The 23,882-nt window shown below is 44.4% G+C and overlaps 1 protein-coding gene across 1 annotated transcript in view; it reads left to right on the forward strand.

The window, feature by feature from the left end:
• Positions 1–23,882, forward strand: part of LOC126106638 (speckle-type POZ protein-like) — a 59,696-nt gene that overhangs the window by 15,787 nt on the left and 20,027 nt on the right. The window contains exon 2 of the mRNA XM_049912993.1: positions 20,482–20,790. Coding sequence (XP_049768950.1) covers positions 20,482–20,790 — 309 coding nt within the window. The remainder of the gene's footprint in view (positions 1–20,481; positions 20,791–23,882) is intronic.

The raw sequence follows: 23,882 nt of genomic DNA on the forward strand, positions 1-23,882 counted from the left end.
CACAATCAGGACTGCATACGACCGAGGCACACAGGGCCAACACCCGGCATCATGGTGTGGGGAGCGATCTCCTACACTGGCCATACACCACTGGTGATCGTCGAGGGGACACTGAATAGTGCACGGTACATCCAAACCGTCATCGAACCCATCGTTCTACCATTCCTAGACCGGCAAGGGAACTTGCTGTTCCAACAGGACAATGCACGTCCGCATGTATCCCGTGCCACCCAACGTGCTCTAGAAGGTGTAAGTCAACTACCCTGGCCAGCAAGATCTCCGGATCTGTCCCCCATTGAGCATGTTTGGGACTGGATGAAGCGTCGTCTCACGCGGTCTGCACGTCCAGCACGAACGCTGGTCCAACTGAGGTGCCAGGTGGAAATGGCATGGCAAGCCGTTCCACAGGACTACATCCAGCATCTCTACGATCGTCTCCATGGGAGAATAGCAGCCTGCATTGCTGCGAAAGGTGGATATACACTGTACTAGTGCCGACATTGTGCATGCTCTGTTGCCTGTGTCTATGTGCCTGTGGTTCTGTCAGTGTGATCATGTGATGTATCTGACCCCAGGAATGTGTCAATAAAGTTTCCCCTTCCTGGGACAATGAATTCACGGTGTTCTTATTTCAATTTCCAGGAGTGTATGTCACGCAGGTCGGCCGGTCGGTGCCGTTGGGCTTCCAAGGCCTGTTCAGATGGACGATGACAGAGCCCTGCATGCCTAGGTAAGCCTCATACAACTGATGTGTGGCAGGTTCCCCAGAGGTTGCCCTGTAATGACTGCCCCACATCAACAGCCATGCATCTTATCAGTGTGCAGCACACATTGTGAATGAGAGTTTTTTAATAGAGGTTTTCACCATCCTCGCGATACAGGCAATCAAATCAAGATCCCTCTTCCCAGTGACTTACAGTGTACCACCGCCGTTCCATACAGTGGTCGCTGAAGCATGGCCAGAACCTTCGGTGATAGGGGCATGTTAGCCCCAACCAGTCTCTGGCTCAAAAAAATGGTTCAAATGGCTCTGAGCACTAATGGGACTGAACTTCTGAGGTCATCAGTCCCCTGGAACTTAGAACTACTTAAACCTAACTAACCTCAGGACATCACACACATCCATGCCCAAGGCAGGATTCGAAGGTGCGACCGTAGCGGTCGCTCGGTTCCAGACTGTAGCGCCTAGAACCGCTCGGCCACCCCGGCCGGCTCTCTAGCTCATGTATCCTGGAGTCATCAAGTTAGTACCCAGCAAACGAAAGCTGAGCCCCTGAAGTACATGATCCCAAAGAATGGCTATAGTTTACGTGATATGAAGTCAGCGTTCTCCAAGAAAAGGAAACGTGAAAACGCTGAACTTTTAACGTGATGAGCAACTGATTGTATTTCTTCCTTTCTGCGGCGCGACATCCGGCAAAATAGACAGAGTCTTGGGAAGATGAGGTTGTTGTTGTCGTGGTCTTCAGTCCAGAGACTGGTTTGATGCAGCTCTCCATGCTACTCTATCCTCTGCAAGCTTCTTCATCTCCCAGTACCTACCGCAACCTATATCCTTCTGAATCTGTTTAGTGTATTCATCTCTTGGTCTCCCTCTACGATTTTTACCTTCCACGCTGCCCTCTAATACTAAATTGGTGATCCCTTGATGCCTCAGAACATGTCCTATCAACTGATCCCCTCTTCTAGTCAAGTTGTTCCACAGATTTCTTTTCTCCCCAGTTCTGTCCAATACCTCCTCAATAGTTATGTGGTTTACCCATCTAATCTTCAGGATTCTTCTGTAGCACCACATTTCGAGAGCTTCTATTCCCTTCTGGTCCAAACTGTTTATCATCCATGTTTCACTTCCATTCATGGCTACACTCCATACAAATACTTTCAGAAACGACTTCCTGACACAAATCTGTACTCGATGTTAACAAATTTCTCTTATTTTTCGAAGTCCTAGAAAGATAAAGGACACGCTGTTCTCTGTAAGGACAGTCTCCGCCCAAGAATCCGTGGTATTTATAACATATCTTGAGAATACGGAAGTAGCTATATCGCTCAGCACCATTTCAGATTGCTGTGCAGGACATGAACAGCGTATTAAAAATCGAGAAGTGAAGTAATATGCAGCTGTTGAGCGCAGACGCACAAAAAACACAAAATACCTTTTGATAAAATAAAAATGTCACAGGATCCTACGTACTGGGATTCAGTAATTAAAGAGGCTACAGAAATGAGAATGTGCGAGAAGATGTCCAACTGTGAAAGCGAATATAATCTTAGTGGTGCATGGAAGCAAGAACTTCCGGTGCACAGAATAGGCAGAAATATTCGTTGCAATGTTTACGCTACGACCGGAGCGGTGGAATGTTTATGCTACGCCGGGAGAGATGGTCCCACCAAAGTAGAGGCTGGCGCCTGTGCGACAGCTTTGTGTAATTACCGCTCAGTCAGAAGTAGTCTATGGGCTGTATAAAGCCATCGCAGAAGCGGTTCTGCAGCAGGATCTCCTTGGCCTACATCACGTCTGTCCATCCGTTTGCTTGTGGCAGTCATGTGCTTCTGACGAAGACGATGCATTTAACAGTCGGAAGTGTTAAGTTTCATAAGGAATTGCGCCCTGTGTTGCGTAAGTGAACAGAGTCATGAAACAAGACTTTAAACTGATTGAGATACAGAATTTGAAGTAATGAAAACTAATCTAATTAAATGACAAAAGTAATAGTGTACTCAGTGAAAACTATTGAAATGACTCCCAATACTGAAGTACGAGGGTTGTTTTTTAAGTAAGGGTCGTTCGCGCGTATAGTCCCGTAGTTCGCGTGGACGCCGCAACAAGCCACCGCGCCACTTGCCGGCATCCTTCCCGTTCACACTGATGCAAGTTTCAGCTCTGTAGCTGACGTGTACGCATCGCTGTGCTACTTTATAATGTTTACGATTATTGAATCGCCCGCCGCGTGTGAGATACGGTCAGTGATACGTTTTCTGACCGCGAGAAGCCTATCAGCTGCAGAAATTCATCGTCAGTTAACAGAAGTTTATGGCTTGAATGCAATGAGTGAAAGTAAAGTGCGTCAATAGGTTAGAGAGTTTAAAAATGGCCGTCAAAACGTCCATGACGAAGAACGCTCAGGCCGGCCGTATGTGATCACTGATGATTTGGTGGCTGCAGTCGAAACAAAGATTCGTGAGGACAGAAGATTCACAATTTCCACTCTTTCTTTGGAATTTCCACAAGTTTCAAGATCGGTTTTGTACAAAATTGTGTCTGAAAACCTAAACTTTAAGAAACTGTGTTCTCGGTGGGTACCCAGACTCCTCACAGAGGACCACAAAGGGAAGAGATTTGCCACTTCATTGGACTTTTTGATTCGTTACGGGGAAGAAGGGGATGACATGTTGAGTCAAATTGTTACTGCAGATGAAACATGGGCATCCCATATCACTCCCGAAAGTAAGCGACAATCGATGGAATGGTGACACACGACCTCACCCGTCAAGGTCAAAGCCAAACAGACGCTGTCAAAGCGCAAGATTATGGCAACTGTGTTCTGGGACCGGCGAGGTGTTTTGCTAGTGGACTTTATGCCACGAGGAACGACAATCAACTCATGCCTACTGTGCAACTCTAAAGAAGCTCCGCAGAGCAATTCCAAACAAAAGGCGCGGCATGCTGACAAAAGGAGTTTTGCTCCTGCACGGTAACGCTAGGCCTCACACCTCTCAAAAGACTCGGGATTTGATTGATTCTTTTGGCTGGGAAGTTTTGGACCATGCACCATACAGCCCCGACCTTGCTCCTAGCGATTTTCACCTTTTCCGGTACCTGAAACACCATCTTGGCGGGCAGCGCTTCAATGACAACGATGAAGTGAAAGCGGCCGTGAAATCTTGGCTGTCGGAGCAGGTTTTTTACAAAAGTATTTGTATCTTTTTTAAAAAATAAAAACGGCCCTTACTTAAAAAACAACCCTCGTACATTATGAAAATTGAATGACATAAAGCGCAATTTTTCAATCGAAACGTCCACAAAAATGAAATACTGCTCTACTCAGAAGAAAAATTACCTACTCTATCCACTGTTGCTTATACACCTGTTCCCGTGAGATCACCGAAGTTAAGCGCTGTCGAGCGTGGTCCGCACTTGGATGGGTGACCATCCAGGTCGCCATGCGCTGTTGCCATTTTTCGGGGTGCACTCAGACTCGTGATGCCAATTGAGGAGCTACTCGACCGAACAGTACCATCATAACGGCCGTGAGAGCTGTGTCCTGACCCCACGCCCCTCCTATCCGCATCCTCATTTGAGGATGACACGGCGGTCGTATGGTTCCGGTGGGCCACTCGTGGCCTGACGATGGAGTACTGTCCACTGTTAATTAAAAAAATGGTTCAAATGGCTCTGAGCACTAAGGGACTTAACATCTGAGGTCATCAGTCCCCTAGAACTTAGAACTGCTTAATCCTAACTAACCTAAGGACATCACACACAGCCATGCCCGAGGCAGGACTCGAACCTGCGATCGTAGCAGTAGCGCGGTTCCGGACTGAAGCGCCTAGAATCGCTCGGCCACAGCGGCCGGCTCACTGTTAATTATACTGCGCGCTTAGCACAATACCTGATAATTCAGTCTACGAACTGTTTCCACATGAGAATGCAAAGTGGGATCTGCCCTGAAATAAAAGTAACTTACACTCAGCGTGTTGTCTTGTGTCTGGTGTCCTCATGTTCTCGTAAGCAAACAGGAATCAGCAGCTAAAGAAGCTAAAGAAAAAATTGTTCAGATGGCTCTGAACACTATGGGACTTAACTTCTGAGGTCATCAGTACCCTAGAACTTGGAACTACTTAAAACTAACTAAACCAAGGACATCGCACACATCCATGCCCGAGGCAGGATTCGAACTTGCAACCGTAGCGGTCGCGCGGTTCCAGACTGTAGCGCCTAGAACCGCTCGGCCAAACCGGCCGGCAAAATGATGGAGGAAAAAAACTTTATCGCTTGCTACATTTTCGCTATTCATGCGGTCAAACTTCAACATCTGCAATGACGATTTAATTTTTTTACTTCTTCACTACTAATGCTTTTCAGACACTATCTATATATATCACTGAATGTACCTGCAACATATTATCGCAGTACAGCAATGGAGATAAGACGTCAGAAATAATTAGATGCGTCAGAAACGCTTTTCTCCTTTAATATGGAGCGCAAATAACCCATTCTACAATCATCCAGTATTTCATAATGTAAGCACTCAGCGAATTTTAGCCTAGGAAACAATTTTTAAAAATTAAATATGGTTAAAAAATTTAAAAAAATCGTTATTTGCTTACTTTGGAATAAGACTTCAAGGTGGAAAGCATCGTCATTATCATCATCTTCCTTCTCTGGAGGATAAGAAACAGAAGAAATGGAAGTGGATGACCACGATTATAACTGGGTTTTCTTCATGCTACTGAGCATATTTTTAATGGAAACAAAATTTTTGTATGGGCTGCTCCTACCCACACACTGGCTTGCAAGCAAACATCCATTCACTGTGAAAGTAACGAGCCTATTCCTATTTTTCGCTATTATAAGGTTTATCGTACTAAAAACTCTTTCGCAGTCAGCACTTGAAAGTGGACGGGTTAAAGGTGAGAGCGCAAACTCTGGTAGGGCTGGAACTCTGTCGCCAAATAAAGTTATGTTAAGTACATTCTCCCCAAATACACGCGCTTCTGAACAGTTCTTAATATTTTCGTCTATTTTTACGATAGGGAGTTTGCTACAGTCATCATCGATTTGTTGTAGATGCTTATCATCATCTAGGAAAACTGTTCTTGGCATTTGTGACATAAGAGGCTTAAGGAGGGAGTTTTTCTTTGTTTGAAAAAGCCCGTTTAGACGTGAAAACTGCAAGCAATGGCAATAAAGCACCATAAGAGTTATATCTCTTTTTCAGTTCTGAACATCCCACCTACATGAAATCCCTAGTCGACGGTAAAAGCCTTTCACGACGACGGGGATTGTGTTTGCAGATTATCTCGCCACTCGGCAAACAATTACTGGAGAATACTATGCTAACCTCATGGACCAATTGCAACAAAAGATACGCGAAAAAAGGCCAGGTTTAGCAAGGAAGAAAGGTACCTTCCATCAATGCGGGCCCGCACACATGTGCCGTAGCCATGGCAAAATTACACGAACTAAGGTATGAACTGTTGCGAGATGCTTTGAACGCCCTCCACAAAGAAATTCTATCACGAAATCTGGAAGGAAAACCACAGAGATTCTAGTCGTTTGGAAAGTAAACCAGCGACGAGACGCAACTTTACCTTCACTTCGCAACAGCAATGTCATTGCTGCTGAATACAGGGCCACTAAAGCAGTGTTACTAAATACGATTTTCCGTAGTTGCTTTCGCCAGAGAAGATGAATATTCCAAAATTCGAATCAAGAATAGCTGCCAACATGAGTAAGTTAGAAGTGGATATCCTAGGTTTAGCGTAGCAACGCAAATCACTTAATAAAGGCAAGTCTTTCGGGCCAGTCTGCATTCAGAGTATGCTGATACAATAGCCCCGTAGTTGCTCCACGAAAGATTCGTACCAGAAGAGTGGAAAGTTGCATAGGTCACACCGGTAATTTAGAAAGAAAACAGGAGAAATCTACTGAATTATAGACCCACATCACTGACGTCAGTTTGCACGAACACTTTGGGAACGTATACAGTGTTCGAACATTATCAATTACATCCAGAAAAAAATCTATTGAGATACAGTCAGTAAAAATCAGAAAGTCTCATTCTTATGCGCCACAACTACCCATTTATTCTCATGAAGTAATGAGTGCAATCGACGGGGGATGTCATATTGATTCCGTATTTATGGATTTCCAGAAGGTTTCTGACACCGTTCCTCACAAGGGACTTTTAATCATAATACGTGCCTATGGAGTACTGGCTTAATTGTGGATCTGGATTCGTAATTTTCTGTCAGTGATGGACAGGGAGTCATGGAGTACAACAGAAGTGATACATGGTGTTTCCCAAGGAAGTATTACAGTGCATCTGCTGTTACTAATCTATATAGATGAGATACGAGACAATCTTAGCAGCTATCTTAGATTGCTTGCATATGATGCTATTTGCCGTCTAGTAAAGCCATATAAAAATCAAAACAAATTGCAAAATGATGTAGACAAAACACGAGGGTCACTCCAAAAGAGATGCACACTATTTTTGTAAAAATACAGTTTTCATTCTGCATATGTTAAAGTTTTACAGTGTGTTGATACATCCTTACCGCTTGTTTTCAAACTTAGTTCAACGTGTTCCCGTGAGTGGCGCCGTCACAGCGTGTTTTCAAGATGGCTGCTACACTTGACGTTCGTCAGAAGCAACGTGCTGTCATAGAATTCCTGTGCTGCGAAAACGAGACAGTGGGAAACATACACAAGAGTTTGAAAAAGGTCTATGGAGATGCTGCTGTCGATCGCAGTACAGTTAGGCGGTGGGCAAGCAGGTTACGTAATGAAAGCGGGCACGGCAATATTGAGGATTGTCCTCGCAGTGGCAGGCCTCGTACTGCACACACTCCAGACAATGTGCAGAGAGTTAACGAATTGGTGACTGCTGACAGATGCATCACAGTGAACGAATTGTCACGCTACTTTGGGATAGGGGAAGGAAGTGTTTGCAGAATACTGAAAGTGCTGGCGTTAAAAAAGGTTTGTGCCAGGTGGGTTCCCAGGAAGTTGACAGTGTCTCACAAAGAAACAAGAAAAACGGCATGCAGCGAACTTTTGGAACAGTATGAGAATGGTGGAGATGAATTTCTAGGAAGAATTGTGACAGGTGATGAAACATGGCTCCACCATTTTTCACCAGAGACGAAGAGGCAACCAATCGAGTGGCATCATGCAAGAAAATTCAAAACCACAGCTTCTGTCGGAAAAGTTATGGCTATGGTGGTGTTTTTCGATTCCGAAGGACTCTTGCTTGTGGACATCATGCCAAGTGGAGCCACCATAAATTCTGATGCATATGTGACGACACTGAAGAAACTTCAAGCTCGACTGAGTCGTGTTCGACCACATCGGCAAAAGCAGGATGTTTTGCTGTTGCACGACAATGCACGGCCACATGTCAGTCAAAAAACCATGGAAGCGATCACAAAACTCGGATGGACATCACTGAAACACTCGCCTTACAGTCCTGACCTGGTTCCATGTGACTATCATCTCTCTGGGACACTGAAAGACTCTCTCCGTGGAACAAGGTTTGAAGATGATGACTCCCTTGTGCACGCTGCCAAACAGTGGCTGCAACAGGTCGGTCCAGAATTTTACTGTGCGGGTATACAGGCGCTGGTTCCAAGATGGCGTAAGGCAGTTGAGAGGGATGGAAATTATGTGGAGAAATGAAAATATTGTTCCTAAACGTTGTATCTACACACTGTAAAAGTTTCAGACATGTTGAATAAAAGATGAATTTAAAAAAAGAAATGTGCATTTCTTTTGGAGTGACCCTCGTACGTATTTGCTGAGAACAATGCCAGTTGACTCTAAGTAAAGAAAAGAGTGTTGTCATCCACACGAATCCTAAAAGGAATCCGTTAAATTTCGCTTGCACGATAAATCTTACATAATTAAAGGCACTCAGTTCAACCAAATACGTGAGGGCTAAGACATTAAATTGGAACGATCACATACACAGGGCTATTACAAATGATTGAAGCGATTTCATAAATTCACTGTAGCTCCATTCATTGACATACGGTCACGACACACTACCGATACGTAGAAAAACTCATAACGTTTTGTTCGGCTGAAGCCGCACTTCAGGTTTCTGCCGCCAGAACGCTCGAGAGCGCAGTAAGACAAAATGGCGACAGGAGTCGAGAAAGCGTATGTCGTGCTTGAAATGCACTCACATCAGTCAGCCATAACAGTGCAACGACACTTCAGGACGAAGTTCAACAAAGATCCATCAACTGCTAACTCCATTCGGCGATGGTATGCGCAGTTTAAAGCTTCTGGATGCCTCTGTAAGGGGAAATCAACGGGTTGGCCTGCAGTGAGCGAAGAAACGGTTGACCCCTTTTTCTTCTGCGAAAAAAACGTTACAGGACACGTGTATCTGGACATGCTGGAAAATTGGCTCATGCCACAATTGGAGACCGACAGCGCCGACTTCATCTTTCAACAGGATGGTGCTCCACCGCACTTCCATCATGATGTTCGGCATTTCTTAAACAGGAGATTGGAAAACCGATGGATCGGTCGTGGTGGAGATCATGATCAGCAATTCATGTCATGGCCTCCACGCTCTCCCGACTTAACCCCATGCGATTTCTTTCTGTGGGGTTATGTGAAAGATTCAGTGTTTAAACCTCCTCTACCAAGAAACGTGCCAGAACTGCGAGCTCGCATCAACGATGCTTTCGAACTCATTGATGGGGACATGCTGCGCCAAGTGTGGGAAGAACTTGATTATCGGCTTGATGTCTGCCGAATCACTAAAGTGGCACATATCGAACATTTGTGAATGCCTAAAAACACTTTTCGAGTTTTTGTATGTGTGTGCAAAGCATTGTGAAAATATCTCAAATAATAAAGTTATTGTAGAGCTGTGAAATCGCTTCAATCATTTGTAATGACCCTGTATAATGTTGCGGGAAGGCGAACCAAAAACTGCGTTTTCTTGACAGAACAGAAGATTCAGCAAATGAAGTAAAGATACTGCCTTCCCTGCGCTTGTCCATTCTCTGCTAGAGTAATGTTGTTCTGTATGCGGTCCTTACCAGATATGATGGACGAAAAACGGTGAGAGTGTGTCACAGGTATTATATGCAAAGTGAGGTGGGAATCATCAACAGGAAAGTGTGTTTCCATGCGGCGAGATTTTTCCGCGAAATTTCAGTCACCAATATTCTCCTCCGAATGTGAAATTATTTTGTTGACGCACACCTACTTAGGGATAAATAATCACTAGGGATAAATAATCACTGTAACAAAATAAGAAGGATCAGAGCTCGCGCAGACAGATTTAATTGTTCGTGACGGTAGTCAGGTGGTGTGAAACTGGTTCGATAAACCCACTGACAGGCACTAAAAGTTGAAATATTAGCGATTACTTTTAACCAATTTTATTCGTTGTAAACATCACGTGCAACCAGTGAAAGACACCGCGTTAGATTTAGTGAAAAAAAGACAATCGAACTGGCATATTTTTAATAGCTCAAAAGAATCAGTGCTCAACCGCAAGCCAGTAAAATGATTACATATGTAAGTTTGGTGATAATACGGGGGTGAGTCAAATGAAAACCTTAAATCTGTAATAACAAATCGAAATTTCGCTCCGTTATCCTGTAAGTTGATAAGCGTGCTACAAACAGCGTGCAGAATGGCCTGTAGGTGGCAGCATAGTGCAGATGCACACATACCGTCGCAGTAGCAGTATAAAGCTGGCCGCTCCACTTGCGACTTGCACCAGGTAAGAACAGCGTTCTGTTACTCGATTTTTGCGTAGTGAAGGTGTGAAACCTATTGAAATTCATCGACGAATGAAGGTTCAGTACGGTGATGTAAATTTGTCACAGCAGCAAGTCTACGAATAGAGTAGGAAGTTTGTAAATGGTGTGACTTCAGTGGAAGATGTTCCTCGTCCAGGTTAGGCACAACGAGTTGTGACGCCACAGAACATTGCAGCAGTTGAAGCCATAGTGAAGGAAAGCCGCCGTGTGACACTGAATGACATTGCAGCATGTTTACAGATTAGCCATGGCTCAGCACACCACATTGTGTATGATGTGCTCCAGTTTCACAAAGTGTCTGCAAGATGGGTGCCACGGCAGCTGACTCCTGAAATGAGAGAACGACATGTTGATGCTTGTGAAGAACTCCTTCGGCGCTTTGAACGAGAAGTTGATGGCTTCCTAGCAAGTATCGTTATTGGGGATGAAACCTGGATTCACTTCCACCAAACGGAAACGAAGAGAGCGAGCAAGGAATGGCGCCATTCCTTATCACCGAAACCAAAGAAGTTTCGAACAGAACTATCAGCAGGGAAGGTTATTGTGGTGTCACCGCCAGACACCACACTTGCTAGGTGGTAGCCTTTAAATCGGCCGCGGTCCGCTGGTATACGACGGACCCGGGTGTTGCCACTGTCAGTGATTGCAGACCGAGCGCCGCCACACGGCAGGTCTAGAGAGACACGTCCTAGCACTCGCCCCAGTTGTACAGCCGACTTACTAGCGATGCTACACTGACAACTACGCTCTCATTTGCCGAGACGATAGTTAGCATAGCCTTCAGCTACATCATTTGCTACGACCTAGCAAGGCGCCATTACCAGTTAATATAGAGATTCTAAAACCTGTACAGTCAAGAGCGATTTACACCAATTATGGAATATTGGCTCTGAGCACTATGGGACATCTACGGTCATCAGTCCCCTAGAACTTAGAACTACTTAAACCTAACTAACCTAAGGACAGCACACAACACCCAGCCATCACGAGGCAGAGAAAATCCCTGACCCCGCCGGGAATCGAACCCGGGAACCCGGGCGTGGGAAGCGAGAACGCTACCGCACGACCACGAGATGCGGGCAATTATGGAATAAAGTTAAGTATTACTTCAACTACGTACTTTATTTGCTACTATAATTTCCCTTAACTGTTCCAGACCTCACGCCAGTCTGCGTGAGCTTTAACGCGTGCCTTTCGGCTATCCGTCATAGTGGATTGGCTGTCTTGCCAGTCCACAACAGTTATGCTGACTCTCTTTTGGGACGAAAAAGGCATCATTTTGGAGCATTACATGGTAAGAGGGACAACTGTCACCAGTGCATTATACACAGATCTCCTAAAAAATGGTCTGCGGCCTGCAATCAAATCAAAGTGAATTGCTGTCAGCAGGTGTCCTTTTGCAACGTGACAATGCAAGGCCCCACACTGCTGGTAGAAGAGTTGCAACAATCACAGACCTGCATTTTGAGTGTCTTCCTCATCCACCATACTCACCAGACCTTGCCGCAAGTGATTTCTACATGTTTGGTCCACTCAAAGACGCAATGGTAGGAAGGAAGTTCCGTTCTGATGAAGAGGTACGCCACGTGCTGCATGAGTGGTTGCGCGGACTACCAAAAGAATTTTTTTCTACAGGAATTTATGCACTTTGTAAGCGCTGGAGGACTTGCATTGAGCGTGGGGGAGATTATATTGAAAAGTGATACAGCTTTGTACCACTTCTGCACAATAAATAATATTTAAAAAATATTTAAGGTTTTCATTTGACTCACCCTCGTACGTGCAGTATGCGTAATTTTGTTGGCTTTGCAACGACAGCTCGAGGCTATAAGGGCAGTTGCCATGCTGGCCTGGACCATTTACCTTTTCGAGATCGTTGTGTCAAGTCTCCCACTGGTGAGCGGTGTGTTAGTCGTAATTAAAGTGTAGAAATTTTTTTGTGCCGCAAGTATAGAAACCTGTAGAACTTCTGCAAGATTCTGGAACATATGAAATTTCTTCGAGACTTGAACTGCGAAATTTCAGCACATGTTCGTGGACTTCCACAACTGATTTTCCGACCTTTGTGTAGTCTTGGTCGAGGTCGTGTATCAGTCCATCACTGCACTGGTCCAATAAACATTTTAATTACTGAACAGTACCCAGGCTGTATTCACGACGCCTCTTCATTTTTCCAAGCACAATTCTGCCTGCAGTTTAGTTAACTCGTAGGAAGTAACAGGTCAGTAACAGGGTAATGCCGGAAGTGTGTGGGTGTTGCATAGGTACAGACGAAACTAACAGGCTATAAAAATCGGACACGCTCTTAGTTAAACCTCTTTACGCGAAGACAGTAGATAAAGTACACTCTAGGACAAAAAAATAATAACGGACCACGAAGGAATTATCCGAATGGGACGGAAATCGGTAAGTATGATGCACATGTATAGGCAAACAGATGATTACAATTTCATTAAAAAACTGAATGATTTACTCAGGAGAAAGAACTTCACAAACTGATCAAGTCAATAACGCGTTGGTCCACTTCTGGCCCTCATACAAACGGTTATTCGGCTTGGCATTGATTGATAAAGATGGTAGATGTCCTCCTGAGGCCTACTGTACCAAATTCTGTCCAATCGGCGAATTAGATCGTCAAAATCCGTCCACTCTTGGTAATTATAGAAAAGACTGTTGTGATTGATTAAGGCAATGAAGAAACACGCATTTCTTGAAATAAGACAGTCTCGGCCGCAAAATATGTTTTATTTACAGGAAACAAAGCGTTTCATCCTATTGGGGCATCATCAGATTGGCTTAAAAATTAATGTGGAAGAACCAACATTCATTTTCCACGTCAATTTTTACACCAGTCTGATGATGTCCCAAAAGGATGAAACACGTCATTTCCTGTAAATGAAAAAGATCTTGCAAGCGAAGCTGTCTTATTTCAAGGAATTCATATTGTTGTGGTTGTGGTCTTCAGAGACTGGTTTGATGCAGCTCTCCATGCTACTCTATCCTGTGCAAGCTGCTACATCTCCCAGTACCTACTGCAACCTACATCCCTCTGAATCTGCTTAGTGTATTCATCTCTTGATCTCCCTCTACGATTTTTACTCTCCGCGCTGCCCTACAATACTAAATTGGTAATCCCTTGATGCCTCAGAATATGTCCTACCAATCGATCCCTTCCAAATTCATAACCTGTTGATATACCAGGCGCTCAGTATGGAATGGAACCAGTCTTGAACAAGCCGCACTTTTTTTTTTTTATCTAATCCATGCAAGGGGCTACACGATCCAGTGACATTAATGTGACCTTCCCCTATGTTCGACATCAACATGCAAGAACCGCTAATGCACGGCAGATGCCAGAACAGTGCAGGGCAGTGCAATCGTTGTCATAATGTAGAAAAGAAGCGATTTATCTGACGTCCAGAACGACACGATTATTGGCTTTCAGGCCAAGGGTGGAATCGTCTCCGAAACTGCTAAGTTTGTAAACTGTTCGTCTGGCACCATGGTTAAAATATACCGTTCAAGGCTGCCAACATGAGTAACGTAGAAGTAAATATCCTCGGAGTAGCGAAGCAACTTAAATCACTTAATAAAAGTAAGTCTTCTGATCCAGTCTGTATACCATTTAGGTTCCTTTCGGAGTATACTGATGCATTAGCTCCATACTTAACAATCATTTACAACCGTTCGCTCGAAGAAAGATCCGTTCCCAAAGACTGGAAAGTTGCACGGGTCACACCAATATTCAAGAAAGGTAGTAGGGGTAATCCACTAAATTACAGGCCCATATTGTTAACGTCGATATGCAGCAGGATTTTAGAACATATATTGTGTTCGAACATTATGAATTACGTCGAAGAAAACTGTCTTTTGACACACCGTCAACATGGCTTTAGAAAACATCGTTCCTGTGAAACATAACTAGCTCTTTATTCAGATGAAGTGTTGGGTGCTGTTGACAAGGGATTTCAGATCGATTCCGTATTTCTGGATTTCCAGACACTTTACCACACAAGCGGCTCGTAGTGAAATTGTGTGCTTATGGAATATCGTCTCAGTTACGTGACTGGATTTGCGATTTCCTGTCAGAGAGGTCACAGTTCTTAGCAACTGACGGAAAGTCATCGAGTAGAACAGAAGTGATTTCTGGCGTTCCCCAAGGCAGGGTTATAGGCCCTTTGCTGTTCCTTATCTACATAAACGATTTGGGAGACAATCTGAGCAGCCGTCTTCGGTTGTTTTTGCAGATGACGCTGTCGTTTATCGACTAATTAAGTCATCAGAAGATCAAAACAAACTGCAAAACGATTTAGAAAAGATATCTGAATGGTGCGAAAAGTGGCAGTTGACCCAAAATAACGAAAAGTGTGAGGTCAGCCACATGAGTGCTAAAAAGAACTAGTTAAACTTCGTTTACACGATAAATCAGTCTAATGTAAAAGCCGTAAATTCAACTAAATACCTATGTATTACAATTACAAACAACTTAAATGGGAAGGAACACACAGAAAATGTTGTGGGGAAGGCTAATCAAAGACTGCGTTTTATTGGCAGGACACTTAGAAAATGTAACAGTATACTAAGAAGACTGCCTACACTACGCTTGTCCGTCCTCTTTTAGAATACCGCTGCGTGGTGTGGGATCCTTACCAGATAAGACTGACGGAGTACATCGAAAAAGTTCGAATAAAGGCAGCACATTTTGTATTATCCCGAAATATGGGAGAGAGTGTCACCGAAATGACAGGATTTGGGCTGGACATCATTAAAAGAAAGGCTTTTTCGTTGCGACGGAATCTTCTCACGAAATTACAATCACCAACTTTCTCCTCCGAATGCGAAAATATTTTGTTGACACCGACCTACATATGGAGGAACGATCACTAAGATAAAATGAGGGAAATCAGAGCTCGTACGGAAAGATATAGGTGTTCATTCTTTCCGCGGGCTATACGAGACTGGAATAATAGAGAATTGTGAAGGTGGATCGAAGAACCCTGTGCTAGGCACTTAAATGTGATTTGCAGAGTATCCATGTAGATGTAGATGTAGATGTAGAAGGCAAAATGGCGCTATCCGAAACTGGCGCCAAGGCAACTGTCGTGCACCATGGGCCATAGATGACGGGTCAATGACGGCTGTGGAGATGTGAAGGACGAATAGACGTGCAACTGTTGAGCAACTGGCCACCCAGATGAAGCAAGGAGCTACCGTCAGCGTCTCCTCAACGACTATTCAGCGAACATCGCTGCCCATGTGCCTCTGCCGCTGGCGTCTGGTTAATGCACCGTTGTTGACTGCTATTCATCGCCAACGAAGACTGGAGTCTGCATGCCAGTACCACGTCGAGAAGTCCACTGAGTGGTGACAGGGGGCATTTTCAGAAGAATCACGTTTTATGCTGCATCAGACACATGGCCATTGGCGTGTACGGTGTGAAACGTCTGAAAGCAAACACCCTTCATGCATTATGGTCTGGGGAATGCTTCCGTTACATTCCCTGGTTAATCTCATCATTCTGGAAGGCGCATTGGATCAACACAAGTACACATCTGTCCTTGGGGACCATGCCCACCCCTACTTACAGTTTGTTTTTCCACAGCAGGATGGCATCTACCAGCAGGACGTCCGCTCCGACAGCTGAATGGTCAGCGTGATGGACTGCCGTCCTAAGTGGCCTGGGTTCAATTGCTGGGTGGGTCGGGGATTTTCTCCACTCATTTCATCCCCATCCGGCGCGCATCTCACCCAATGTGGCATCGAATGTAATAAGACCTGCACCAAGGCAGCCGGACCTGCCCCATAAGGATCCTCCCGGGCAATAATGCCAAAAGCTCATTTCATTTCCATTACCAGCAGGACAATACAGCGTGTCACATAGCCTGCAGTGTATGCACCAGAATGCACCAGAATGCGATTACCATCAGACTCCTCAGATTACTCAGATTAAAACCCAATCGTCAATCTGTGGGACCATCTCGATCAGTATGCGCCATCAGTCCTCAACCAGGAAACCTAGCACAGCTGACCATGGCACTTGGGTCAGCATGGCTCCACGTCCCAGTCAGCACCTTCCAAAACCTCATTCTCCCTGTGCACGTCACTGTGGTCCGTACTGCAAAAGGTGGTAATTAAGGCTTTTGGCAGGTGGTCAGATGAATGTGACTCGACAGTGGAATATATTTACATGTAAGAGCAGTGTGACAGACTGCCAATCAGAATCTTTCTCAGTAGTGTCAGAGTGGTGCAACAATCGCTGGAAAAGGTGTCCTTGTCAGAGATTAAAAGGTTTCCAGGATGTGAGGGAGTGACGTGGAATTGTGTCAGTTGCCAGCGAGGTACTGAGCGACGTTGCCTACCTCTGCCGAGTGATCAGACATTAACTCGCCAGATGCTTTTCTCAGACATTCCAATTATAACTGTGAGATATTTGAGCTGGTAACATCTAGGACTACAATAATTGGATATGTGATAGTCTCGGAGGTAAAGATAGCTGCCATTTGTGACCCTGCATTGAGGAAGGATACCACTAATACCTAGAAAAACTGAGACAGTAAAGTGTAGTACTTCGTGGGAGGATCATTTTGATTGCTCAGAGAATTGTGGTTATGGTTCGGAGCATACAATGCTAGAAAAAGAAATGCAGCATCCACAAGGACTGTGCTGGCACCATGGCACCATGTGCACACTGAGGGGTTGTAGAGTTAGTGATTCACTTGTCCTGGTCATCAGCGATCAGATGTCGTTCTGAAGGCCTTTATCTGCACCATTTGTTTTGACTCTATAGGCAGTGACTACTATAAATTAGAGATGAACAGTGCGTGTTCCATTCATCCTAGAGTGTAACGATGCCCTGCTGATCAGTATGTACCACTACTGAACAAGTTCAGCCATTGGAAAACGGTTGCATTGTGGGTCTGTAGGAAGCTGGAAGGACGTATTGACAGGTTGCTGCACATGTTGGGCACATTGTATCTGTGGCACGTCGCTGCTTTCAACAAAAGCGTGTGGAACGTTCCCACACTTGTAAAGCAGGTTGTGGTCGTCCATGTAGTACAGGCACACATCAAGATCAACACATTGTGCAAGCAGCTACGACCAAACAAACAACATTTGGGCGGGGGAGAGGAGAAATCAGGGCATAAAGTGCACCTTCTGTGTCATCATGGACCATTGGGAACTGTAAGCTTGCAGCAACATTAAGATGTCCACCCCCTCAGCTGAGAGGTCAACAAATCTGATTGAAATGCAGTAGACTCAAGTTCGATTCCCAGCAGTGTCAGATAGTCTCTCAGTTCAGGGACTGGGTGTTTTGTTATCCTCAACATCATTTCGTCATCACTGACATGCAAGTCGCCCAATGATGTGTCAGCAACTTGGCATCCGAACTTCCCCAGGTGGGGACTTCCAGCCACCAGTGCCATAAGATTATTTCATTTCGTTTCTGCATTTCGATCATGTTTTCCTCCGACCAGGTTACTACTGACGCCACAAAAGCACGTAGTATAGCTACTCTGGCGTTATGAAAGAGTTAACTGGAGAGCAGAATGGCACTGAGTTGTGTTTAGTGATGAGAGTGGGTTCTGTCTGTATTGAATAACAGACATACACATGTATGGGGTAGACCTGGTCACTGTCCTAATCTGGAGAGCATTCGCCCACGACACGCAAGTCTCACGCTAAGCTTCAAAGTGTATAGGGGAGGGGGGAGTAGGAGCATCAGTTATAATTCGCAGTCACATTTGGTGTTTCTACAGAGTAAACTAACCATTGCGCGCCATATTGAGCAGGTGCTACTGAGATTCCTTCGACAGGAAGGTGATGAGCTCCCCGGAGGGACACTGGACGCCCACATACGGCTGCTACGACGCAACGCACTACTTGCGGCATACAACAGCCCTGACCACCAAATCCCTCGCCAGCCGAACACATATGAGACAAGCTGAAGCTGCAACTTACTCGTTCTCAAGAGCCTGCAAGAACCGTTGCTGAACTGCAACGAAAGGTACAAGGTGCTGCGGACATTTTAGCGCAGGATGCTATTCAGCATCCTTATGGTCGCTTCCGCGCAAGAATATACGCCTACGTTGACACCAGAGAAGATTACACTCTTCGCTGACGCGACAATTTGGGTACCCTTCAGTCTGACATGCGTGCTTCATTTGGTCTGAATTTATCATACACTCTTAAAACAATGATCTGTCACTTTTTACTTGTCAATAAAATGGCTTTGTCCTTGAGGATGTTCCATTTTTTCCGCTAGTGTATATCTTTGCTCAGAATGAGTGGAACATTGAATTACTGGAATTTCCTAGAATGTCGTTACTAACTGCATAAATTCAACTCCATCGCGAACTTTCCTGTCAAAAACATAACAGTGAACACTTACTGAGAAAGTGTGGTGTTTGGCAAAATCACCTCACCGAACTCAGTGTCAAGGAAATGTAAAGTGGATCGTACTTTCTCTGTCCAACTGTGGGCAGAAAGAACAGTAGATGATCACATTATTGATTGCTTTATGTTGTTGTTACTTAAGCCAGTCTCGTTTATTACAAAAACTATCATTTTAATACACATTATTATTTGCAGCCTTTTTCTGGAATAGATGATAATTACTGACTTCAGTAGACAACACTTACTATATCTTGTTTGGATGTCAATTGAATCCAACTTAAAGTTGAGAGTCACCTTTCAGCATTTTTATGGGAAGGGTCGTATTCAGTACCCAGATGAATGTGCAGTAGTAGCGTAACTTAGCAGATGTCCATGTCGAGTCCAGCCAGATGTGAATGCTGGAGGTATGACATCTTTCATAGAGGGTAAAAGTTACGGTGGTTGCTACGCAGCATGTTGCCGAGGGTGGAGAGTTTTTGTGTGGTGTGCAGTTTTATAACTTTTGGGCTAGTTGGCTCTCAAGGGAGTCAGCTGAACATAGCGGGGCTTTCCTTTCCTCTTTCCACTTTCCAATATTTTTTTAGGTACGGATCTGGAATCGTTATGTTACTGAATCTACTCTAGTTCAATACTACAACACAAAATAAAATGAACAGGTGTCACGACTGTAGTAAAAAGTTTTGTAATAATGAATTGCTTGGTAATGACAGCAAAATCAAAGTAGGAACAACTATTTTGGAACTGCTCTGCAACAAAGAATCGCAACATTAACAAAAACAAGCGGAAATATTAGAAATGAACGAACCTAGTACCTAACAAGAAATATGCACTGCAAAATAACACCGCCACTGGTGTTTTTGAAGGTGTTCCTGCACACGTCGCGTTGCTGTGATGTGTAGTTCTCCGGTACTTTGAATTAACTCGGCTCTATACCCAATCTCCGTATAGTCGTAAATTCCTGACGAATAACGCAATTTCTGACTGTGAGTGTCACCGTATGGTGTAGAGTTTCTTAAACCGACATCCTGACGACTTCTGCGTGTTTTCCATTAAACTGTTATCAATTTATAACGATTTGTTCCTGACGTCAGCATTTAACAAAACGTATCTTAATAATTTGTATGTGACCTATAGTAACGTGACACTGAATTCTTCAGCGCGACGTCCTCTGTAATAGGATATACCAAGCACATCTGTAACTTTATTGGTGTCCACATTATGTGTATATACTGTAAAGACAATAGCCAGGCCACCATCTTCCTCGGCTGGAGCGAGCTGAGGCAGGCAAATACCATAAACGTTTTCTCAAACCTGTGTGTACGCGTATCACTGTCGTCTAGTTCGTTTCTAGCTACGTCACATATTACAAGTATGAGTAGCGTAAGTGGCTCCGTACCCCTAATTAATAACTGCATTTCGCCCTGGAGGGGCCTTGCCTGACCCCTATAAATAGGACACTCAAAACCACTTGCTCAGGGTATTTGGTGCTGATGCACACCTACAATGCTAATGGTCTGTTTCGTATCCGGTATATTTCTAACAAAATGGTAACAAATACACTTCTTTTTGCAGGGGTCATACGATTTCGGAGTGCAGGTGAGCGATGGCTGCGTACGTGAGCTAGCCATAACAAACTTTGTGACGACCACGGCTACATTTACGTGGAATATCCACCAGCTGAGGAGGTGGCCAAAAGGTACATTCGAAGCATCGTCGCCAGTGTTCGTGCACCCCAGTGCGAGCAGATGGAGCATGCAACTGTCCAAAGACCACCACGAGGCCTTCTACCTGGGTTTCATACTGATCTCTTCTGAGAAGGGAGTACCTGTGAGAGCCACCATCAAGACCAAGGCCAAATGCAAAGCTGGTCAAATATCAGAGGTACGCCAACAACTATGCCTCACTCTTTTGTTGAGAGTAGGTTATTTTGATGATCCATCACTCATACCCATATGTATAGGCTAAATGAAGGTAAAACCACCATGCATTCAGTTAATTGGCTCTAATGTTGTATAGAGAAGTGCAAAGTGTATAATTTTTAATGAGTTATGCCCTAACATTTCCCTTATGGATTCCTTAAATGGCTTATATTTAGTACTTTTAGAAGAGTATTGACGCCACCATTCTCTCACACTTATGACACCCAACATACATTATATTAGTGAAAAAAAAAAATAAAAACCTAATTGTAACCAATAATGGAAGTTTCCTTAAAGACATAACCGCCATTTGTCTGTAGAACAGTCGTCCTTTCAAAAGGTTTTATGCGACTGTGGCTCCCCACCGAGGTAAAATCATTAATAATGGAAGTGATACATTCCACAGTTATAGAAACAAAGCAAAATTTAAGCATACAAAGAACTTCCAATTCAGTCACTTTCAAGTTCTGCACAGCGATCTTCGCACAATACACACAGCCCTAAGTTTTTTACAGATCCATTATCACATGTTTCATGATACCAAGTTTTATATTGTGTGCACTGGATCCAATCCTTTTTGCTCCTTTTGTTGTAGAAGTAGCCACCCCTGTTGAGTCTTGTACCACAAAGAAGCACGGGAGAGGATGTTTTTTGGGTAGCCGGTATCCTCTCTCTAGAACACAAATGCACATGTTGATTAATCATCATCATCATCTTGGGCAGTTTCCAGCCCCTGGCCGGGACTGTATGGAACATAGGCCTCTCTATCTCTCCGTCTTCACCTCGGTCCAGTCTTCTCCTTTCTTCTGGACGCATTCCTCTACTCCTTTCTTCCATCTGTCTCTCTGTCTTCCTCTTGGTCTCTTTCCTTCCAGTTTCATCTCGTGTATCCTCCTGGGTATCTTCTTCTCCTCCATTCTCTTAACGTGTCCACACCAACTCAGCCTCGATTTCTCTATTTCCTCCTATCATGGTTCCACCTTCTTTAACTCTCTGATCCTCTCATTTCTTAACCTGTCTATCTTTTCACTCCAGTACTGTTTCTCAAGAATTTCATCGCACTAGCTTGTACTTTCCTTTTCTCTCTTCCTTTCATAAACCAGGTTGCTGGTGCATATGTCAGGATCGGGACATAGTATGACAGCTATGTAACCTTTTTACTGATTTGGGGTACATATCAGGATTATGGATTAATCCATGTGGATTAATACGGTTCTTTATTTACATGAGCTAGAAACCTGTAGTTAACCTGAATAGAGTCCATGTGTTGTGGTACAAGGTCATCAGCAGTAGTCCCACTATAGTCACTAATCTGGTTTTTATGTACTGTCATGGCCTGTGAAGAACTAAACCCACTGACAGATGCCATATTGGATGAGTGAGAGGGGCCCTCCAGTCAGTGGCCAGAATGCACACTGTCGAGAGGGCGTAGGCGGCACATTGCTTGCAGGAGTGTCTCTGGCCTCTCTCGTGAAAGGCGCGCTTGATCGAGCTCCTACTAATCAGTCCTCACGCTTCATCTTTGCTGACCAGTGTTCCAGTGACAGCTTATGCCAGCACCACCACAGTCACGGCAGCACAGATGCTTATTACAGGGCTTGTTGATGCTGCTGATGAACAGATTACAACCAAGTTTCCTAGCTGGCGTCTTCCCTTCATTCTTTTTCGGCCAGTCTTGAAAAGTTCGTCATGGGATGTTAAACGACCTTGTACTCTCCCGCACCCGTGGTCTAGGGGTAGCGTCTTTGATTCATAATCAAAAACGTCTTCGGTCCCGGGTTCGATCCCCGCCACTGCCTAAATTTTGATAAATAATCAGCATTGGCGGCCGAAGACTTCCGGCCTAAGAAGTCAGCCTCATTCTGCCAACGGCCTTGTCAAAGAAGGCGGAGGAGCGGATAGAGGTTCAGGGCACTCTCTTGTCCTAGGGGTGGGAAATTGCCCCTAAAGGCGGAAGAATCAGCAATGATCAACGACATGAGGATGCAGAAGGCAATGAAAACCACTGCATTAAAGACACGTTACGTGTATCCACAGGACATGTGGCCTGTATTTGAAGAAAGTGTCATGATGATCTTTCCATTGGCAAAAGATTCCGGAATAGTCCCCCATTCGGATCTCCGGGAGGGGACTGCCAAGGGGGAGGTTACCATGAGAAAAAGATTGAATAATCAACGAAAGGATAACGTTCTACGAGTCGGGGCGTGGAATGTCAGAAGCTTGAACGTGATAGGGAAACTAGAAAATCTGAAAAGGGAAATGCAAAGGCTCAATCTAGATATAGTAGGAGTCAGTGAAGTGAAGTGGAAGGAAGACAAGGATTTCTGGTCAGATGAGTATCGGGTAATATCAACAGCAGCAGAAAATGGTATAACAGGTGTAGGATTCGTTATGAATAGGAAGGTAGGGCAGAGGGTGTGTTACTGTGAACAGCTCAGTGACCGGGTTGTTCTAATCAGAATCGACAGCAGACCAACACCGACAACGATAGTTCAGGTATACATGCCGACGTCGCAAGCTGAAGATGAACAGATAGAGAAAGTGTATGAGGATATTGAAAGGGTAATGCAGTATGTAAAAGGGGACGAAAATCTAATAGTCATGGGCGACTGGAATGCAGTTGTAGGGGAAGGAGTAGAAGAAAAGGTTACAGGAGAATATGGGCTTGGGACAAGGAATGAAAGAGGAGAAAGACTAATTGAGTTCTGTAACAAGTTTCAGCTAGTAATAGCGAATACCCTGTTCAAGAATCACAAGAGGAGGAGATATACTTGGAAAAGGCCGAGAGATATGGGGAGATCTCAATTAGATTACATCATGGTCAGACAGAGATTCCGAAATCAGATACTTGATTGTAAGGCGTACCCAGGAGCAGATATAGACTCAGATCACAATATAGTAGTGATGAAGAGTAGGCTGAAGTTCAAGACATTAGTCAGGAAGAATCAACACGCAAAGAAATGGGATACGGAAGTACTAAGGAATGACGAGATACGTTTGAAGTTCTCTAACGCTATAGATACAGCAATAAGGAATAGCGCAGTAGGCAGTACA

Source organism: Schistocerca cancellata, chromosome 10 (assembly GCF_023864275.1).
Source record: "Schistocerca cancellata isolate TAMUIC-IGC-003103 chromosome 10, iqSchCanc2.1, whole genome shotgun sequence".
Taxonomy (NCBI): Eukaryota; Metazoa; Arthropoda; class Insecta; order Orthoptera; family Acrididae; genus Schistocerca; species Schistocerca cancellata.